The sequence below is a fragment of the Myxocyprinus asiaticus genome, chromosome 2 (genome assembly GCF_019703515.2).
Source record: "Myxocyprinus asiaticus isolate MX2 ecotype Aquarium Trade chromosome 2, UBuf_Myxa_2, whole genome shotgun sequence".
NCBI classification, from domain to species: Eukaryota; Metazoa; Chordata; class Actinopteri; order Cypriniformes; family Catostomidae; genus Myxocyprinus; species Myxocyprinus asiaticus.
Genome location: NC_059345.1, coordinates 352,501 through 376,062, shown reverse-complemented (window position 1 = coordinate 376,062; position 23,562 = coordinate 352,501). Strand labels below are relative to the sequence as shown.

The following is a 23,562-nucleotide window of genomic DNA, read 5'->3' as shown; positions in this document are numbered from 1 at the left end:
GAAATCAGCCAAGACCTCAGAAAAATATTGTGGAGCCCAACAAGCCTGGTTCATCCTTGGGAGCAATTTCCAAACACCCAAAGGTACCACGTTCATCTGTACAAACAATAGTGCACAAGTATAAACACCATGGGACCACACAGCCATCATACTGCTCAGGAAGGAGATTAATTCTGTCTCCCAGACATGGACATAGTTTGGTGCGAAAAGTGCAAATCAATCCCAGAACAACAGCAAAGGACCTTGTGAAGATGCTGGAGGAAACAGGTAGACAGTTATCTATATCCACAGTAAAACGAGTCCTATATCGACATAACTTGATGTGTGTGGTGGTGGCGTAGTGGGCTAAAGCACATAACTGGTAATCAGAAGGTTGCTGGTTCAATTCCCACAGCCATCACTATTGTGTCCTTGAGCAAGGAACTTAACTCCAGGTTGCTCCAGGGGGATTGTCCCTGTAATAAGTGCACTGTAACTCGCTTTGGATAAAAGCATCTGCCAAATACATAAATGTAAATGTAAACTTGAAAGGCTGGTCAGCAAGGAAGAAGCCACTACTCCAAAACCACCATAAAAAAGAGCCAGACTGCAGTTTGCAAGTGCACATGGGGACAAAGATCTTACTTTTTGGAGAAATGTCCTCTGGTCTAATGAAACAAAATTCTAACTGTTTGGCCGTAATGACCATCATTATGTGGTGCTTGTAAGCCCTGAACACTATATATATATATATATATATATATATATATATATATATATATATATATATATATATATATATATATATATATTATTATTATTATTTTTTGTGTCTTATTTCTATATATACTTATATTTTCTATTCACTTTTATTTTTATTCCATTTTTATTTATTTTTTTATCTCTGCCTTGTTGTATTGTTTGTTCACTGGAAGCTTCTGTCACCAAGACAAATTCCTTGTATGTGTAAGCATACTTGGCAATAATGCTTATTCTGATTCCAATTCTGAAATTATACCATGCAAATTACATTGATAATTTAAAACAAAGTCATTACAGTGTCTAGAAACTGAAGACAGTGCTGTTTTAACTCTGATTTGAGATAGGAGGATTATCTGTCTGTCTGTCTGTCTGTCTCCCGCGAGGCCTTGCTAAAAGTCACAAACTCAAAACAGGGCATCACATCAGCGTTTATTAAAACACATCAAAATGACCTTGTCATGCATTTATTCTCAAACACTCAACAGTGATGGATGAATTTGAACACTCATAATATCATTGTTTCAATCAGTTAGAAATGTTGATGTCTTCACAATACAAGGGCTGAAATCATGTTCTGTCAGAGTATGTAATTAGAGTTAGTGTTGGTTAGGTTAGTTAAAAGGTGGCCACCAAAAGTGACAAAAATACCCCTGAAATGTAAAATGTGTAATGATTTATTTTTTCTAATTTTTTAATGAAAACCTCAGATATAGTACTTTATATTCTATTCTAAGCCTAGTTATACACATTATGATGTTAATTTAATGTTATAGGTATTATGTAATATATTCTCAATAAAAAAAAAATCAGATTGAGACCTTATGTTCTTGAATTGATTGAATTTAAGTATTTGAATAAAAGTATGACACAGTATATTTATTATGTGTTTAGAAGAAGAAAAAACACCCTCATAAAGATAAAAAATGATTGGCACACTGCTGTTTATAGTAGGGTAGTATGCATACTCAGATGCAGCCATTCACTTGATTTTAAAAGGATGATAATGTACACTCTATGCCTCCTGTTGTTCCAAAGCTGTTCAACTTTGTTTTTTTCACAGACAGCCAAAAGGGAAAAAAATTGAAAAATCTTTATGCAGCTTTTTCCATACAACAGTTAATAGTGATCACACATGAAGCTCTAAAGGTTGTCCTTTTTCTTTTTTTTTTAGCTCGACAGCTTCTGGTCACTGTCTACTTTCATTGTTTGGAAAAGAGAAGCATGAACAATCTGCTAAACCTCTCCGTTTGTGTTCAACAGAATAAAGAAAGTTTGGAACAACATGAGGGCGAGTATATGCTACTGTCACTTAAAAGGTTAGTTCACCCAAAAATGAAAATCCTCTCATGATTTACTCACCTTTAAGTCAACCCAGATGTGTATGACTTTCCTTCTTCAGCAGTGAAGATTTGTATAAGCACATTTCAGCTCAGTTTGTCCATACAATGAAAGATAACGGGTGCCATTAGACTGCTGGCTATCTGACGGTCCAAAAGTCATATTTAGGCGATCAATTACTGTCTTCTGAAGCAAACCAATAGATTTGTGTAAGCAACGAATCGCTAATTAAAAATGTATTAACTTTAATCATTGCTTCCAGCCAGTGTTGTTTGAAATGACCTAACTCTCACGTGACGTTCGTTCCTCTGTTGAAAACAAAGTGTGCACTTCAGACTTCTTGCGTGAGGCGTCATTGTGCTTACGTCACGTGATGCGTCTACTGCTGGCAGGAAAATAACATTTTAATTACCAATTTATTTTTTAGATAAACCTATCGATTTGCTTCAGAAGACCTTAATTGATCAACTGGAGTCGTGTGGATTACTTTTATGCTGCCTAAATATGAATTTTGGACTTTCAGTGAAATGAGATTATAAAAATCTTAACCTCAGTTCTGCTGAAGAAGGAAAGTCATACACATCTGGGATGGCTTGAAGGTGAGTAAATCATGAGAGGATTTTCATTTTTGGGTGAACTGTCCCTTTAAACTCTTGAGATAATCCTCCAGACAGATTCTATTGGGTGAAGATTTTACACACAACTCCGTCAGTGTCTGCTGTGTTCTCCTGCAACGATTTCAGTGTGTTCAGACAACATTTCCTTGTCTATGTAGACAGTCATCTGTTGAACAAGTCTGTGTCAATCACAGAAACAGAGTTTCTGCCCACAGTCACATAATATTCTCTCAGACATCTACACACAGATTGCAGAAAACACATGTGTCTCAGTCACTATTCTGAGAACAAATATCAAACTCACCATGACTTGAACTCTGGTAGTTTAAATAAAATAAATAACATGCATCTACAGAATAATACTTACTGAATAACATCCCACTTGATAATAACACATTTACCTTAGTGTGAATGGAAGAACCATGATTCATTAATCAAAGAGCAGAGAGAGAGAGAGAGAGAGAGAGAGAGAGAGAGAGAGAGGAGACGAGAAGAGTGTGAAAATAAGTGAAGAAAGGAGAAGAGATGAGGGAGAAGACACAGGAGAACAGAAGAAATAAGGCTGGAGAGACGAGTGTGAAGAAATATCAAATGGATCTCAGAAAGGGGATTGCTTTCTGGAACTGAAGACAGCAAGCGATTGGATGAGAATTGGATGAAACGCAGTTTAAAAGAGAAGACAATGAAAGCAGCAGCAATTCATCTCTCTTAAAACAGCCTGAATCCTCGAGATCACCGTTTCTCAGGTCTGTTCTGATCACAGACAGAAGGGTTGAAAAACTATGATGAATGCAAATAATAAAATGCAACTGACCATAAAATAGTGTATAGTTAGTTAAGCATCATAAATAGTCATTTTAAAAGGGATTTTGATTATAAAAACACTTTGCGTATCTTCCCGTCCAATCAAACACTACAGTATTTTGATACCAACTTACGTTTTCATTTATTCATTTGACAGACACTTTTATCCAAAGCAACTTACAAAAAGAGGAACCTACATTAGCCTAGTTTCCATCCACTTTTCACGCTATTTTGTTAATGACAAAGTGAAAATGCGTAAAAAAAGTTAGTCCGTCTTCCGCCTGTTTCCATTCAAATGGCCGTTTATCGATAAAACTGGCGTGTGTGATGACGTCATGCCTAAAAAAAAAAAACACTTTGTTGCATAAGTTTTGGTTTATCACAAAATAAATCTGCCCTTAAGCCTTTCCATACAGAAATGTGTTTTTAATTGTGTAACTTTCGCCTCCCAGATGTCCCTAATTTTTTTCCTCTGAAGTTTTGGTAAAATGGGGAGAGTATTGAGACAATTCATTGAAATTACACAGCTTACTGTCATTTTAATTTCACAAATAAATGCATTCAGAAGACGAGGAATTGCAATCAAAAGGGAGCAGTTGCCCTTCTGATAGGACTGTAATATTGGTCCTGATGTTGCACCTATCGCAGGTTGACACCGGTTCCGACCTGAAAGCGAATCGTCATGGCCCTGTTCAAGCTGGCAACCTGCACCAAGTAGTGGGGGAAACTTTCAGTCTTAGTATCAGGAGCATCCATCAATGTATATATGAGGTGTGCGCTGCAATTAAAGAAACACTGACGCGGTGTAATATCAGGGTTTATATATATGACATTCAATAGGATATTTTAAACAATCATCTAATCTAAAGCATCGCCATCACAACTGCATTATGTCCCGCATATTTGTCCAGCAACGTTTAATGACCAACTGAACTTGATTATCATCTCAAATTAATTTTAGCGTCATAATGCAATTTACATTTTCTGAAGAAGCTCAGCAAATGCGATCCGAGGTAAAGAGGGTTTCAGAATTTAAAATATTTAAACATTTTAAAATGTTCAAAAGCTCATTTTCTGAAAGTGAATTCAGCATTGGACAAATAATTCTGATAGTTTATAGTCTTTAAAATAGTCTAGAACATTCTGAGAATGTCACTCAGACGACTTGTTTCATCTACAGAACAGGGTAAAGCTCATTTAAGTTTGTGTAAAGAAAAGGCAGTTATAGGTCTAAAAATATTCTTTTTTTCATTTGGTAATTAATGATTTTATTTAATGCTTTATTCATTTGGTAATTTATTTAATTTAATACAGGGAATTTTGCTGGCATTTTTCAAAAGTATAAACAATAATTGAATAGAATTGGGTTATATGTTAGTGTCCCAAAAAAGCACACTGAAGCTTTTCTCCTAGTATTGTGTATTTATTTTTAATTTAAAACATCTTTGTGTTGGTGACCAAATCTTGTGCTACTCTGGACCACAATCGCTTCATTTCTCACCATTCCTTGGAAGCACTGTATCTCTGGATTCGACCAGTTACCTCAGACTATACCTGCCGATTCTCTAGGGGTGTATCGCCCCGGATTCACGGTGGAGGTGCAAATCTCTTAAATCTTCACCTGCTCTGCCGTGAAACACAGCCGGCCTACGACATGGTGCAGACCAGGGTAGAAGGTCGCTCAGGGCTCCATACTGGCCCCTGCTCTCTTTTCTTTATTCATGCCTTTGTATGTCCTTTCACTGTTACGCTGACGACACGCAGATCTGTTTGCCCATCAAACGTACAGGAAACAATATTTTTGATCCTCTTATGGCTTGCTTAAATTATATAAAACTCTGGATGTCCTCGAACTTCCTAAACCTAAATGAAAATAAAACAGAGATCATCTTGTTTGGTCCATACTTTCTAGTAATCTTAATCTAGATCACCTTGTTTTTCAAGTTAAAACATGTGTAAAGAACTTAGATGTCCTACTAGACAGTGATCTCAAACTTGATAAACAAGTAAATTCAGTTGTTAGAGCTAGTTTCTTTCATCTCCATCTTTTAACCAAAGTCAAGCCCTTGCTCTCATTGTGTGATTTCGAAAGAGTGATCCATGTGTTTATTACATCTCGATTAGATTACTGTAATTCTCAGTACTGTGGAATTAACTCCACGACTCTGGTCCATCTCCAAATGGTCCAGAATGCAGCAGCTAGACTCCTGATGGGTCTTTGAAAACGTGAACATCCTGTATTACGCCCATTTTAGCCTCTATTCACTGGTTACCAGTTGATTTTAAAATTCTCTTATTTGTTTATAAATCCCTGAACACTTATCTCTCTGTTCCTATAACCCCCCTAGAGCTCTTATATCACAGACAGAAAGACTTCTTACTCAACCCAGGTCTAGATTTAATCAAAGGGGTGAACGTGCATTTGTTAATGCTGGTCCCAAACTTTGGAACAGCTTGCCCCTGCACATCAGATTTGCATCGATACTATCAATTTTTAAATCACTATTAAAAACTCACTTTTTCTCTCTGGCTTTTAATGTTGTCTAATGAATGTTTTGTTTTATTCTTTCTATGTCTCCTTACTTTTGTTTTTAGATTGTTGAATCATGTGTTTACAGATTTTCTGATTTTGTAAAGCACATTGGTCAATGGCTGTTGTATAAACTGTGCTATATAAATAAACTTTGACTATTAATGCATTTAAATTAGTGCTGCACAACAACAAAAAATATTTTATAATTACATCTGCTGCAAATAACTAATCGTAAAAATGTCCATTACAGAATGTTCTTTGTGTATACTTCAGTTGCGTCTAAATATTCTATGTAGTTAAATGTGTTTTTTGCAACACTGAGCATTAACCAATCAGAGACATGAATGTCAGGATGAATCAGAGTGTTTAGATCAGTCACAATCTGACTTGTCACACATTTTCTGAACTGATTTTGTTGGTTTTGCAGAATGTTGGTTTTGCTTCAGACCCTCTGAAGATCTGAACAAAAGACCAGAACACAAAACGTCCATTCAGAACATTTACTGAGTCAGAGAAAACTTCTACAAACATTATTCATGAAGATTTTGAGCTGACGGTGTCAGATCAATGCAGTCAACAGAAGAATGAAGAGCATCAAAACACATGAGCTAAACATGATTCTCATAACAGCCCCAAACGAGCGGAAATCTGATTTATCTGAAATCTAATCCTGCGGCTGAAGCTCTTCAATTATTCATCCAAAACATAAACAAACAGCAGCTCTCACCAGAGCCCTGTGTTTTATTCTATAGTCTATTCTTTCATTTATCTCAATGACAGTTACTCGACTGATGCATGAATCTGTACTTGTGGATACAGTAAGCCAATTACATGAGAAATATACTGAAATACCATTTTTATAAGATAAAGTGTGAGCATTTGTATATATGCAGCCTGCTCTGTCATTATAAAGATCTCATTGTTTTACATGACATGCCTGATATATCACATATCAATATATAGATATAATGTTTGATGTTTTTAGATTTTGTCTTTAGCTATAAAAAACAGCTAAACTTTAAAAAAATAAAAAAAATTTGACTACTATTTTATATGTTAGGCTTTATAGGAGGGGTTGGCAACCTACGGCACTCGTGCCACTATCGGCATGCTGAGGGGTATTCACTGGCTCGTGAGCAGAGCATCTCTCGATGTAATCCACTCTTATGATCATGCAGAGTGTTTTATTTAGTGAGCTGAATGGGAAGCTAAATACAATGAAACAGTTTTCTGAAATAGTTTTGCGTGTCCTCGCAATAAATTGACCATACCGCTGGTATTTGTAGTAAAACCATAGTAACCACAAGAATTACCATGGTTAATCTATAATAAATATGGTTACTATATAGATAAAGTATACTATATTAAAACCATGGTTTCCGACAAAAACTAAAAAAAATGGTTAACCGACAACGGTCATGGTTTCTACAATATTACTACAGAAAAACCATGATAGTACATAAGAACTAATTACACATGCAAACACAACAATGACTAAAGGTTTGCATAGCATGCAGACATGATTTTAGTAATGAGATTTCACAGAATGAGTTTCATTCTGTGTCATTTGAGTCATCATTGAGTCTGTGTCATGTATTTGGCGCCATCTCCTGGTGGTCATATGTAACATTGTGCTTCATGTGGATTATCTAATGATCTATACATCTGATTATCTTGTGTGTGGGATTGTTTGAAAGATGACCACCTCTAAATAATGTTATGTGATATTTAATGTTCTGTTTATTTTTTGGGAAGTTATAAGCAAAAACATGACATACTGTATAAGCAACACCAAAATAATTGTCAAAGACATATACTTAGCTATTACTCGTTATATTGCAATAAAATAAACAGTGCAATTGTATTTTTTTTTTTTTATAAATTATCAAAACAGAACACTTCTGATTTATCTGCAAATTTCAAAGCACTTGTTCAGTTTTGGTCATAATGTCTACATGCATTGGAAAGTAGAGCTTCTAAACTTTCAAACGATTCCTATTTTGTGTTGGTCAAGACTGTAGTTATTAATATTTTGACTTTTTTTTTTTCTAGCGGGCCTGCCGGAAAGCTTAAAAGGTTAAACTATGGTATGTGTATAGTAAAACCATAATAACCACAAAAGTATCATTTGTATTTACATAGTTTCGTTTTCCTGTATTACCACTATGGTTTCATTATGAATATCATGGTTAAAATATGGTTACTGTAGTAAAACCATGGTAAATTTATTGCGAGTGAAGGCAAAACTATTGCGAGGGCACGCAAAACTATTTCAGAAAAACAAAATCCCACTCTGTCCTCTAAGGGACTCCATGGTCAACAGACAAGCGTGTGCACACCATTCACGCATCACCAGCAACTGATACAACAGCACAGATCAATTCAGGCAGTGCTTCACTTTCGGTGAAGTACAGCAAGTAAATAAGTTCACTATACGTCGGTAACGCCGCACGTTTGAGTGGATGAAAGTCTACATTTTCATCTATTTGTCGCATGTTGCTTCAAAACAACAACTGATGTAAATAACATACCGCTGTTAATGTTTGAGATCTACAACCCAGCATACACGCCCCTTAAACCACAATGACTGTGACTCTCAAAACTAGGCAACATGATTAAAGGACAAGAACAAAAACACACAATCACAAATAGTGGGGTTCAAAAGTCTGTTTAAAATGTTCAAAATTGAGAAACTTTGTTTATTTCCAGGTTTACTTTAGATTTTGACTCAAAGAAACGTTGTGATGTCAAATTAACAAACAAACATTTGACCACCTTATAGTAGGTGTCTATGACTACTAAAGTACTTAAGCATTTTATAATATGTACTTATTATTAAAGTGGGACCGAAATATTTAAGTTTAAAAACTTTTGATGAACGATGTAGTTACAACATCTACCAGTGTTTAACTCTGTGTGTGTGTGTGTGTGTGCGCGTGTGTGTGTGTACCTTCTTTGCAGTATTTCCCTCTGAAGCGAGTGTGTGAGCAGTCACATTGCACTTCTCCAAACTGAACGCTGCAGTATCCTCCATTGAGACATGGGTTCTGCTTACTGCACAGATACTCCAGATCGTTCTGAATGCCGTTGCTGTTGAGCAGAGTCGGAGGCATCTCACCCACCTTCAGATTAGAGATTAAACCCAGAAATGGAGGCTCATATTTGACCGTGCTGGACGTGAGAGCAGACAGACGGACGTCCGGAGGAATCCCGCCCACAAACAGATCACTGACCACGGCCATCTCCTTACGCTTGGAACGCACTTCGGCCATTTTGGTCTCCCCATCCACCATAAGCATGGTCTCACGGTAGTTTCGGGTGAGCAGAACCATGTGCCAGCGGTCGTCGTTGACACGCGTCTCCATCTGCAGCGTGGCCGGTTCTGCGCAGTGGATGGCGAATCGCAGATGCAGGTGTCCGCTGCCGATGAGCAGCTCCAGGAAATCACAGTTCCCGCCGTCATCGAGGTACAGCACCAGCGCTTTGCTCACATTGGTTTTCAAGCTAAAGCTAAGCTCTCCGATGGAGCCCGCCTCCCAACGGGCATAACGCGCCCACTGACCAGGAGTCCCGCCAAATTCAAGGGCCCCTGCGGACAGAAAGAGTCCAGATAATACTACTGGCCACAGAGACGACCAACACTTTGTGTTCATTTTACCCATCCTAATCCGATCTCAAAAGGCTCTCAGAGTAAATCCACTCCAGCGCAAATGTCAGATTGTTACTCTGTGTTTATTAGGCAAATTAAGACTGAGGTACAGCGTTTATCCTTTACTGGAGGAAATACGTGCAGAGAATAAAACCTTCCAAAGCAGAATTCACAACCCTGCCAGCTCAGCACAACTGCTTCTGCAACACTGCATGAATTATTTTCTCTCTCTTCTCTATCCAGACTCCATTCGTAGTCTCTCCATCAGTCGGAGTGTCAGGAACAGGCAACGGGTGGTTTCTATTTTTATCCCCACCTTGGTCCCCAACTGAAGTTTTGACTGAAAGTCTTCTGATGGATTCCTGTAGATTGATGTTTGAGGATGGAGGGAAGAGCAGCTATCTGGCGTCCTGTCGAGCACTGTTGCGGGTCATGATTGACTGTTTATTTGCGATTCATGTGTTCACGCTTGTCCAAACTGCTTTATCCTACATGAGTATTTACTGCCCTCCAGATAGCAGCATTCTGTAGACCTATAAGACAAGAACAAACACTCCATTAGATAAAAATACACAAACACAACCAGACACGTAACAGAGATGGAAACTTACAACAGCTCAAGTAAATAAATCAGTGATGTTTTGTAGTGAAATATTTAAATATATTTACTCATTATGTTTTCAGCTCAGTAATGTTATGTTTTAGTTATTAAGCAGATGTTTGGTTTGTTTTGTTTTTTTATCCAAAGCAACTATTTAGTCAAAAGCATTTGGTGCATATTCGTTTGTTCAAATTTGATCTTGTCACTCTCTGATCTTCATTGTTTAATAACCAGATAAATACTGCTCTGAAAGATTATATAATCTAATTTAAGTATATTTATATATTTTAAAAGAGTTCAACAGTGCCTGCCAACTTTTTCAGCCGTCTTGGTTCCAGAAGTATTTTTCGTATTCATTTCTTCTATAGAGATTTCATAAAAACCTATGGAATCAAACCAACCAGCTCCGAGGTGAATCCTAACATTACAAATATTATTTATTTGAAAATCAGACAAAAAGACAAATGTACAAGTCTGTGTACTTAACGACTTTAATGAGGGAATGAACTACAATCCCATGATGCACTGTGAATGACAATCAAATTACAAATTATGGAAAGTAAATAGACATGAAGTTTGGTTGCATGAACAACCCTCAAACGTGTGCCTTCCCTGGATCATAAACAGCCTATCATATGGCTTGATAAAGGAGCGTGCTACAAGTGACAAGCAAAAAGCCAATAACAAGTTGCGTTGCTGTGAGGTTCGGTTGCACCATCGTCATGTGACATCAGAACACACGAACACATGCGGAAATGAGTGCCGTGCCTGCCAGCGATGAGGAGATTGTGAATAAAAAAAGGACGTCAGCTCGCCAGTGTGGCAGTTTTTTGGTTTCTTTACGTCTGACCAACATCAGAACACCGTTGTGTGTAAGCTTAGCAAAAAAAAAAACGTCCCAGCCAAGTACGGAAACATAAGCAACTTATTTCATCACCTTAATCGCTTCCACCCTTTGGAATATGCAGCATGTCGTCCGCCATGACCTACATCTACCTCACCTCAACAATGTTGTACTCGGCAACAATGCCTTATGAGAAATCCTCCAAACGATACAATGATATAACACTTATTTATTTAATCTTCATATAAGATATAAGAAAGAAGATATTTGTTTACATTTTATTTTGTTTTTGACTGTTAAATCTAAAATAATTTTTTTGTTTGAGTGGGTAAATTAAAAATACAGTGGTTAAATTCAAACCTTTTTTCTACTGGTCTTTGTTTAAAAAAGGTTATAAAAATGTATCAATAATTATACCGTGATAATTATTTAGCTGTATTGCCCAACCCTATTTCATACACAGCGATAATTCAAAGTGCTTTACATGGAAATGGTAAAAGAAAAGAAAATATAACAAGAAAATAAAAATAAGAATAAAAAGACAATGTATGACAATTATTGTGATCTCATCTGCTCTTCTGGATCGAATTCAACACTTAAATATACAACTGCAAGGTTCTCTGTTACTTGGGTGTGGTGTCTCTTTAATGGAAATATACCCTGAAAAGAATCGATCAATCATGAAATATAAAACTACAGTGGATATAAAAGTCTACACACCTCTGTTAAAACAGCATGTTTTTTTTTTTTTTTAATGTAAAAAATTAAACAAAGATAAATCATATCAGAATTTTTGCACCTTTAATGTAAAAATTACAATCTATGCAATGCCACTGAAAACCAAAGTGACACATTTCAAAGAAAAAATAAATAAAAATAAAAAAAATAGAATAAACTGCATAAGTGTGCACATCCCTGAACTAATACTTGGTTGAAGCACCCTTTGATTTTATTACAGCACTCAGTCTGTTTGGATAAGAGTCTATTAGCTTGGCACATCTTGACTTGGGAATATTTTCCCACTCTTCTTTGCAAAAACATTCCAGATCTGTCAAATTGTGAGGGCATCTCCTGTGTACGCCCTCTTCAGGTCCCCTCACAGATTTTCTATAGGATTCAGGTCTGGGCTCTGGCTGCGTCATTCCAAAACATTCATCTTTTACTGCTGAAGCCATTCTTTTGCTGAACTGGATGTGTGCTTTTGATCACTGTCATGCTGAAAGGTGAAAGATCTCTTCATTTTCAGCTTTATAGCAGACGCTAGAAGGTTCTGTGCCAAAATTGACTGGTACTTGGAGCTATTCATGATTCCCTCCACCTTCACTAATGCCCCAGTTCCAGCTGAAGAAAAGCAGCCCCAAAGCATGATGCTGGCACCATCATGCCTCACCGTGGGTATGATGTTCTTTTGCTGATGTGCTGTGTTGTTTTTGTGCCAAACAAACCTTTTACAATTTTGGGCAAAAAGTTCAATCTTGGTCTCATCAGACCAAAACACATTTTTCCACATGGTTTTGGGAGACTGGATATAGGTTTTTGCGGGCTTGGATGTTTCATTTCATCAGAAAAGGCTTGGTCTTGCCATCCTGCCCCACAGCCCAGACAGATGAAGAATACGTGAGATAGTTGTCACATGTAGGGAGCAACCAGTACTTGTCAGAAAGAGCTGCAGCTCCTTTAATGTTGCTGTCGGCCTCTTGACAGCCTCCCTGACCAGTTTTCTCTTTGTCTTCTCATCAATTTTGGAGGGACGTCCTGTTCTTGATAATGTCACTGTTGTGCCATACTTTCTCCACTTGTTGATGACGGTCTTCACTGTGTTCCATGGTATATCTAATGCCTTGGAAATATTTTTGTAGCCCTCACCTGAGCTATACCTTTCAACAATGAGATCCCGTTGATGCTTTGTAAGCTCTTTGTGGCCCATGGCTCTTGTAGTAGCATGCAGAAAAATCCTACAAGAACAGCTGAGATTTATTTGGAGTTAATCAGAGTCACTTCAGGTGAAGACAGGTGTTTACTGCTTCACATGAGCTTGATGATTGGTTGATTCTGAACACAGCCACATACCCAATTATAAAAGGGTGTGCACACTTGTGCAGTTAAGTCATTTATTTATTTATTTTATTTTTTTCTCTGAAATGTGTCACTTTGGTTTTAAGTGGCATTGCATAGGTTGTAATTTTTACATTTAAGGTGCAAAAAGTCTGATATGTTTCATTTTTTACATCACAAAAACCTGCTGTTTTAACAGGGGTTTAACAGACTTTTTATATCCACTGTATAACAGATCAGTAAGCTATAACAACCTCAGAGCTAGGTCTGTCTCTAAAGGTTTATAAGTTATCGTTAATAGTCAATTCACATTTATGTCCGGAACCAGACTGTAACACTCCATTAAATATCGTTTTTGTTAAAACTGTAGTGAACTACTTTTTCAAAGGGGTAACTTGACTAGTTTAACTTCTTAAAATCATGAGTAATTTGTGCCTTGCCAAACTACAGTTTCAAAGTAGCTTCAAAGCACAAGAACAAAAATGAAACAATAAATGCCAGAAGACAATCGTTCAGCCAGATGTAATTAATTCTCAGTTCTGCTATATCATCCAGTAGTTACACTAGCGATCTGTGCTGAATGCTGATGTTTATATTACTGGGCCGCTCTAATCTCGTCTCAAATAAATGGAGTCGTTGTGTGGAGTTTGATTGCAGCTCTCGACCCGACGGCCTTTATGAAGACCTGCCCATTATTTCTGAAGAGAGATTTTAACGACCCGCATCAAGAGCTCACAATTAAACAATCGTCTTATCTTCCCTCCACCAGATCACTCAGTGAAGCAGACAATTCCTTCATCACACACACACACACACACACAAATGTTAGTATTCATGTGCTTCCACAACACATACATTTCCATATGTGAAAAGTTCATACAAAACCCTCGCAAATGTTCTGGCAATTTCTGTTCCGACCAGATCTGTACATCTCTGAAGAAGGTTTAAATATGTGCTAATACATTTTAGATGTTGTCAATGGCTTTAATTGACGTTTTCTGTGTTATTCACTTTATTCTTATTCAGTTTGTTAAAAAGGACAAAAGAAGTTGTGAAAACAAAGACAGATCAGTCAGATGTTTCAGTTTGCATAATAACATTGATCATATTTAATAAAACAACATCACAATCTGTCACAGATAGTTTCACACACATTCCAGATTTTAAAAAAAAGACTGTAAATGTGGTTTCATGTCTGATATATGTTAGTGAATAATAAATGCTGCGGATCAGTGTGTTAATATTGAATATTGATACTGAATATATGTAACATTCAGCACACTGAATATGAGGGTTTAGTAGAGAGACATTTAATAAAGGGTCACTGCCTGTTAATTGATTATAATGAGTCGCTTCATGCACATGAATATATAATGTCCACTTCACAAACGACAAAGCACTGATTCAATGTCCAGATGTCCCGCAGTTCAAAACACTCAGAACAGACTCCTGATCCACAGGAAATATTTGCTCTGGTCCAAAATCTAGTGAGCTTCCTAGACAGTATTTGAAGGCATCATAGAAGCCTCTTCTAAAAGTGAGGTCTTTTAATAAAGACACTTTACTATGGTCAATTATGTCCTTCACAGTGAAGACAATCCCAGAATACACACAGGAGTCAGTGTGCACAAAGTGTTTATATATCAAAAACAAAGTCCTCAATCTGTGATTGGCTGCTTTACATGTCAGTCTCTCCATTTAAGTGGGCACTTCTACACCAGAATGAACTGCAGTGTGACAAGACTTTATACTAATGTCAAATAGGGCGCAACTAACGATTATTTTGATAATCGATTAATCTAACGATTATTAGAACAATTATTTGACTATTTGGACAATTATTGCAACGATTAATCATTAGCTCTTAACCGATTATTCAGTTGTGCCCCGAAATAAAAAGTTGTATTAAACGTGCTTACTAACAATAAAGAGGACAAAATCATCTTTTAAAAATACCTCTAAATGACATTCACTGAATTAAAGGAAAAAAATAAATCCTATTGTTATCAAATGTATTTGTCTTTTTTCCATTTAAAATTGTCTAAAAATTCTTAAAACAAGATATATTTACTTGTGAAGCAACATATAAGATATTTAGACTTTAAGAGAATGTATCTTAAATATAAGTGTATTTTATATGCAAGTGTATTTTTTCACTTGTTTATACTTCTGCGAGTGCAGTAAACACTAAATACACTTATATTCAAGATATGTTCTCTAAAAGCAAGTCTAAATATCTTATATGCAGCTTCTCAGATAAATGCATCTTTTTTAAAGGATTTTGAGATATTTTAAAATATTTTGATTTTTAATATTATATTCAACATTCTCAGATAATAATTTTTTCTTCTGTAGTATATCTGCTAAAGTAAATGTACGATGTTTCAAAGGAGTTTTAGATATTTATATTGGAAAACAAGCCAAAACAAAATCAAAAACGTATGTTTTTGCCATATATAATGGGGTGAAGACTACCCTCTCTCACCTTTCTGTTCACTTCAATCCATCTTTAACTTAAACTCTCTCTTATTAATAAAGCTGCATATTGCCAATGTTCTTCACGATAAGAAATGCACAGTGACACATATATTATGATTCAATAAGTCACGAGTCATCATGTTATAATCTAACTGCATTAAGCGTGTGCGCTCGAGGGATGAGCGTCCCATGACAGAGTGTACATCAGCCGGTGCAGTTTCAATCTCTCCCCCTTAGATCGGGACATACACACAACTCATAGAAGAGGTGCTGACCGCACAGAGAAATGACCGTTTCAGAGTTTGTAGTTATTTACATGATCTGCTTCTGTACTATTTGAACATTAATAAAGCTATAACGCATTAAATATAACCGCATTAAACATGTAACGCATTAAATATAACCGCATTAAAGATGTGATGCATTAAATATAACCGCATTAAAGATGTAACAACTGCATTAAAGATGTAACGCATTAAATACAACTGCATTAAAGATGTAACGCATTAAATATAACCATTAAAAATAACTGCATTAAAGATGTAACGCATTAAATAGAACTGCATTAAAGATGTAATGCATTAAATATAACCGCATTAAAGATGTAACACATTAAATATAACCGCATTAAACATGTAACGCATTAAACATAACCGTATTAAAGATGTAACGCATTAATAATATAACCGCATGAAAGATGTAACGCATTAATTATAACCGCATGAAAGATGTAACTCGTTAAATATAACCGCATTGAACATGTAACGCATTAAATATAACCATTAAAGATGCAACGCATTAAATATAACTGCATTAAAGATGTAACGCATTCAACATAACCGCATTAAAGATGCAACGCATTAAATAGAACCGCATTAAAGATGTAACGCATTCAACATAACCGCATTAAAGATGTAACGCATTAATAATATAACCGCATGAAAGATGTAACTCATTAAATATAACCGTATTAAACATGTAACGCATTAAATATAACCGCATTAAACATGTAACGCATTAAATATAACCATTAAAAATAACTACATTAAAGATGCAACGAATTAAATATAACTGCATTAAAGATGTAACGCATTAAATAGAACCGCATTAAAGATGTAACACATTAAATATAACCGCATTAAAGATGTAATGCATTAAATATAACCGCATTAAAGATGTAACGCATTAAATATAACCGCATTAAACATGTAAACGCATTAAATATAACAGCATTAAAGATGTGATGCATTAAATATAACCGCATTAAACATGTAAACGCATTAAATATAACAGCATTAAAGATGTGATGCATTAAATATAACCGCATTAAAGATGTAACAACTGCATTAAATATAACCATTAAAAATAACTGCATTAAAGATGTAACGCATTAAATACAACTGCATTAAAGATGTAACGCATTAAATATAACCATTAAAAATAACTGCATTAAAGATGTAACGCATTAAATACAACTGCATTAAAGATGTAACGCATTAAATATAACCGCATTAAACATGTAACGCATTAAATATAACCGCATTAAACATGTAAACGCATTAAATATAACAGCATTAAAGATGTGATGCATTAAATATAACCGCATTAAAGATGTAACAACTGCATTAAATATAACCATTAAAAATAACTGCATTAAAGATGTAACGCATTAAATACAACTGCATTAAAGATGTAACGCATTAAATATAACCATTAAAAATAACTGCATTAAAGATGTAACGCATTAAATACAACTGCATTAAAGATGTAACGCATTAAATATAACCATTAAAAATAACTTCATTAAAGATGTAACGCATTAAATACAACTGCATTAAAGATGTAACGCATTAAATAGAACTGCATTAAAGATGTAATGCATTAAATATAACTGCATTAAAGATGTAACACATTAAATATAACCGCATTAAACATGTAACGCATTAAATATAACCATTAAAAATAACTACATTAAAGATGCAACGCATTAAATATAACTGCATTAAAGATGTAACGCATTAAATAGAACCGCATTAAAGATGTAACGCATTAAATACAACTGCATTAAAGATGTAACGCATTAAATATAACCATTAAAAATAACTGCATTAAAGATGTAACGCATTAAATACAACTGCATTAAAGATGTAACGCATTAAATATAACCATTAAAAATAACTGCATTAAAGATGTAACGCATTAAATAGAACCGCATTAAAGATGTAACGCATTAAATACAACTGCATTAAAGATGTAACGCATTAAATATAACCATTAAAAATAACTGCATTAAAGATGTAACGCATTAAATACAACCATTAAAAATAACTGCATTAAAGATGTAACGCATTAAATACAACTGCATTAAAGATGTAACGCATTAAATAGAACTGCATTAAAGATGTAATGCATTAAATATAACTGCATTAAAGATGTAACACATTAAATATAACCGCATTAAACATGTAACGCATTAAATATAACCATTAAAAATAACTACATTAAAGATGCAACGCATTAAATATAACTGCATTAAAGATGTAACGCATTAAATATAACCGCATTAAAGATGTAACGCATTAAATATAACTGCATTAAAGATGTAACGCATTAAATATAACCGCATTAAACATGTAACGCATTAAATATAACCGCATTAAAGATGTAACGCATGAAATATAACCGCATGAAAAATGTAACGCATTAAATATAACCGCATTAAAGATGTAACACATTAAATATAACCACATTAAAGATGTAGCGCATTAAATATAACCGCATTAAAGATGTAACACATTAACTAGAACTGCATTAAAGATGTAATGCCGGGGTGTTTCCTTTAAAGAGCTCCGGCTCCACTTATTCCACAATGAGAGTGCTTCTGTATTTACTTATTTGGTATTTTTGCATTATAATTCCCTCATAATTTGTGATGTACATCAGCTGAAGCTGTTTGGAAAGTTTCGAGTGCATCTGGACTGTGATCTGTGTAATTCTTTCTCTCATCAGTCAGTTGTGAACTGCAGTGCTGCTCTCACACATCATCATTAGAGTTTAATGTGATCATATGCTATGTTAAACGAGATCAAATGACTATTCGACAACGAAAATTTTTGTTGACAATTTTTTAATGTCGATATTGTCGATAATGTCAACTAATCATTTCAGCCCTAATGTCAAAGTATAACTACAGGATAATTTTCCTGAAACATCTGCTGAAATCTATTACTCTGACCTTAAAATATACAACATCACAAAGAAGATTTTAGTCAAGACACACACCCTGACACACACACGCACACAATAACACACACACACATTTGCATTGGAGACAGAGACATTGTCTGCAAAGGGCAACAGAATCTAAATTGTTAGCGGTAAATGACTGTGCATTAGCATCAATTTTCCTCCTGCACGGTACAGGTCCAAATCTGCAGCACATTACAGTGAGAGAGTCTGCTTTAAACCGGATCTAATTTACCCAACGGTTCCGCTTGTTCTCAAACCCACTGACAGAATACAGATGAGTGAATGACACGCTGGACGTTCAGATGACGGGATCGCAAATAAAAGATTGAGAAAGTAGTTTTCTTGACTATACTGTAGACAATCACAACACTCTTATAACACACTCCATTGACTCTCGTCAAGAGAACATCTCTAAGAAATGAACTACTGATAATGCCACATGCTAATGACAAATAAAATAAGAAATATTTCTTACTGGCAAAATGTGTTTATATACCTCTTACGTTCTGGAGCATTTTGGGGCTGCTGCCAGCAATTTTTCACATTCAAATTTAAAAGCTCACCACTCACACATACTGTGTTTTTTCAGACAAAAAAAAAAAAAAAGACTCCAACTATTCATAAATAATATTGTATATGTTTACAATCTTATGATGAAAATAATACCAAAAAATGTTGTTGTCCTAGTTTGTAAGCATGTAATTTTGGTTCTGTTCACCCCATCACCCTCCAAATAGTCTTATTTTATTCCACTAGATAGCAGTAAGTACTAGAAAAAGATTTTTTTCCTCCAACACATTCCATCACAATATACAGATCTGAAATGTAGGTGGCGCTCTAACACATTTTAGTCCTCACAGATGTTCTGTTTAGTATTTTTCACATGTCATTTTTGAGAATGTCTCAGTATTTGTTCTGTGTCCCTTTTGTTTAATGACAGCATGAAGAAAACCTGATGATGATCTTGTTCTTGAGAATGTTCTTGTGTGCACAATCTAAAACACGTTTTGTATTATTATATTATCATAACATTTCTCTGTTTTTAATGTTTTAAAATACTCTACATCTGAATAAAACAAAATCAGAACGTGGTCACAAACTTTTGGAACCCACTGTATTTACTATATATAACCTTTTGTTCTATGTAAAATGTGTACAATAAAATAGCCGAAAATACTCGCCAAGTTATCAGATTATTACTCTCCTGCAACTTTTGAACTGAGATCAGACTGTCATTTGTCATTTATAAACCCTGAGCTTCAGCACTGCACTTCACTTCCTGTTAGAACACTGTGAAGGTGACGCTGAGAATATTGGAACATTTCCATGGAGCATCAGTCACTGATAACACACAGTGTACCACACAGCTGATATGAGCTTTAGATAACACTCTAGTGCACTACACAGGGGAGAAGTGTGCAACCTTCCTCTGAGCTGAGCGCTTATCAGTCCACAAACTCCACAGCGACCCGTCTGTCTGCTTTAACATCCACAACATCACAGTCAATCCCAACACTGATCTGAGGTCAAAAACTCACTTCCTTTTCAGAAACAGCAGAACTGCAGGAGTTTATAAACTCACAGCAGCGACTCGAAGACTTCACTTCAGTGCTTTAAGATGAATCTCACCAAACCTGTCAAAAAAAAAAAAAAAGAAAAAAGACATCTCTCTCCCCAAAATAAAAGAACAAAATAGAAAATCATATTTTGTAGAATTAAGCCTTTATGGACCTTTAAAATGTTTTGCATTGTTCTTTATTTTCATGACAATTAAGCAAGTTTTCATCTAAATTCTTCTCTTCTTATTGTCATTATAAAACATTTCTTTTGATTTGGGGGTGAAATGTGGCCTGGACATGATTTCCTTGTGAAGCTGATGATCTTTACGCCGTTGGACAGACAATAAATCTGTTCAACCTTCTTTACGTGAACATTCATCGACCGACCGCTAAAATACCAGATAACTTTACAATGGTTGCAGGAAACGTTGCAGCTGCATTCATTCCGTTTCTATTGGTGGAGACAAAACGACATGTGCTTCATCTAAATTCATCCACTTAAAGCTGCAGTGTGTCATTTCTGCACCACAAATTGAACTGTAAAAATAATGACCCTTTTCAACAGATTTCCTGAACACGCCCCCTGTCCGCCATTGGTCATATAAACAGATAGGTTGAGTCAAAAGTGGACATGTGGAGCTGCTCATAAAAACACAAAGGTTTTGAAAGCATCACCGAGCCTATGGAATAGTCTACTTACATAAAACTCTTTCTATTTATGCAGTATGATTTCTGTGCGCTGTATGTGAGTTTAAAGGAATAAATATTTCTACCCCATTACCTCTAGGGAGGCGCTAATTTTCAACATGAATGTTTGAGGCCTTATTTTGTTATTTTAAGTAACTTAACCCTTATGCACTGTTCTGTCCTTTTTGACCGAAATCGATTTTGTTTCTTCAATAAAACTGTTTTCCTTTATCTGATGGGTATGAGACCTGGTGACTTTTCATCCATTTCATATCTGAAAACAACAACAACAAAAAACTTGTTGATTTGATCATTCCCAGTCAAAAGTGATCGCCATAGGAAACACCATTATATATCTAAATGCAGAATCTAGAACTCATCTAGGGTTGAATAAGTAGCTCTCTGCACCCACCTAGTGTTTATACTTGGAATTTCATCTGGTTTTCATTTATTTTTATATTTTTAAAAATGAACACCACAGTTTGATTCTCGAGACTTTCAAACACTATATGATTTATGAGGATTGGTTCAGTATTTGAGAAAATATTTATAAAAAAGTCTGAATACCCAAAAACCCACTCAAAATGCACAACTCTAGTCCTTTTACATGACTGAAGTTAGAGTTGTTACATTTATTTCATAGCAATGAAAAAAAAAGACACTTTTAATGTTTCTGGTCACTTTTGACCGGGAACAACTGTAATGTGATTCAATAATGAACAAGGCATAAGGGATTGTTAACTCTGAAAAGTTCAGATTCTAAGCTTTCAAATTATACCTCATATTCCTGACTTATTTATACAGAAACTTTAGCACGAAAAAAAGTTTACACTTAAAACGTTATAGCGCCCCCCCCTTTGGACCCACTGGTGGGTCCAACAGAGTTTAAGGGTTTAATATGAGAGTCTTATAATAATGTCTGAAAGTGAAGAATTTAGGACAGAAATATTTTACTATTGCATAATATAATACAATATTATATATTATACGGATCTTTGGAATACTGGATTCTGATTTGTCAATAGTGCCTTCTAGTGGTCTGATATTCCTGACAACTGCACATCCGGGGATTAAAACATACCAAACCAGTCATCCGGGTAGTTCGATTCTTCTTCCCTGCTTCTCATGTCACTCTGCGATGTCACATATGATAATAAAATAATTAGGTTAGGCTTAGGGTTTAGATTAGGGTTAGTGGTTTAGGGTGAGCGTTGGCTTCAGGGTTAGGGTTAAGTTTAACCGTGTAACTACAGATGTAATTAAATGCAGGTACTTTAAATGAAAGTACAATGCAACAACATATATGAACATAAGTACATTCTATAAAATGCTTAAGTACATAGTAAAGACAACTAATATAAAGTGGGTCCATAATTTCAACTCATGTTTCACATAAATGTATTTATTTATTCATGTAATAAGCAGGATAATGAGCAGTCATGACGATCATTAATTACAAAATAAACACCAGCAGAACTGGAATTCAGCTGTTCAGCGATTTCTTTCTTCTCACATAATTTAAATGCAAATCAATATATTATGTTCATTTATTTATTTATTTGGTTAGTAGCTGTGTAAGGTGATACAACCAGCAATGCGGCCACGCCATGAAGTGGAGTCATATTCGGGAAAGCCCTAAAACAGGCAATTAATAGTAATTATCACAATTATTTGTTTGACAATTAACCCTCAACCAAATTTCACAATGGTGACAGCCCTAGTGAAAACTGACGACTAAAACGTTCCATTTAACTTGTTTTTGCAGCAGCTGAGTATTCTAACCGAATCACAGACATGTTTGTTAAGCAATAAAACCAACCAGAGATGCTTAATTTACTCTTTAGTCCTATCAGTAATGACAACGGATCCTTAAGCGCAAGTTTTAAACAGTCTGATGTCCAGCTGCTTGCTTTATGTTTCACCTCTGTTCATGGTGAAGTGCTGAAGAAACATCATCTGACACACTGTAATTTAGAAAACGTTAGCGTCGTAATGGTCACTTAATGGTATAGCTCCACAGTACTTATGTGACCTTACATCACGCTATATTCCATCACGTTCACTAAGATCACAAAATTATGGCCCGTTAATAATACCAGGAATTTGGAGGTTGATTTTTTCCAATTTGGCTCCGAAACTATGGAATAGTCTTCTGAAGATGGTTCGGGACTCACTCTCTCAGTTTAAGTCTAGACTAAAGACTCATACACCTGGCATACACCTAATTTATCCAGCAACTCAGTTTTGCTGCATTAGTTAGGTCTGCCGGAACCGGAAACACATCTAATATTATATAATCCTGTTTTAAAGTGAATCTACACTAATTATTATTCTACTTGTTTGCCTAATGTCCGACTCCTACTACTACGTGTTGCTGAGTGATGATGACTAACTGCAGCCTGTGCCA

General features: G+C 35.4%; 1 protein-coding gene across 1 annotated transcript in view; it reads right to left on the bottom strand.

Moving 5' to 3' along the window:
* The window catches only part of LOC127411663 (neurexin-2-like), a 145,620-nt gene that overhangs the window by 53,535 nt on the left and 68,523 nt on the right, over nt 1–23,562 (bottom strand). The window contains exon 2 of the mRNA XM_051647379.1: nt 8,984–10,215. Coding sequence (XP_051503339.1) covers nt 8,984–9,695 — 712 coding nt within the window. The 5' untranslated portion in view covers nt 9,696–10,215. The remainder of the gene's footprint in view (nt 1–8,983; nt 10,216–23,562) is intronic.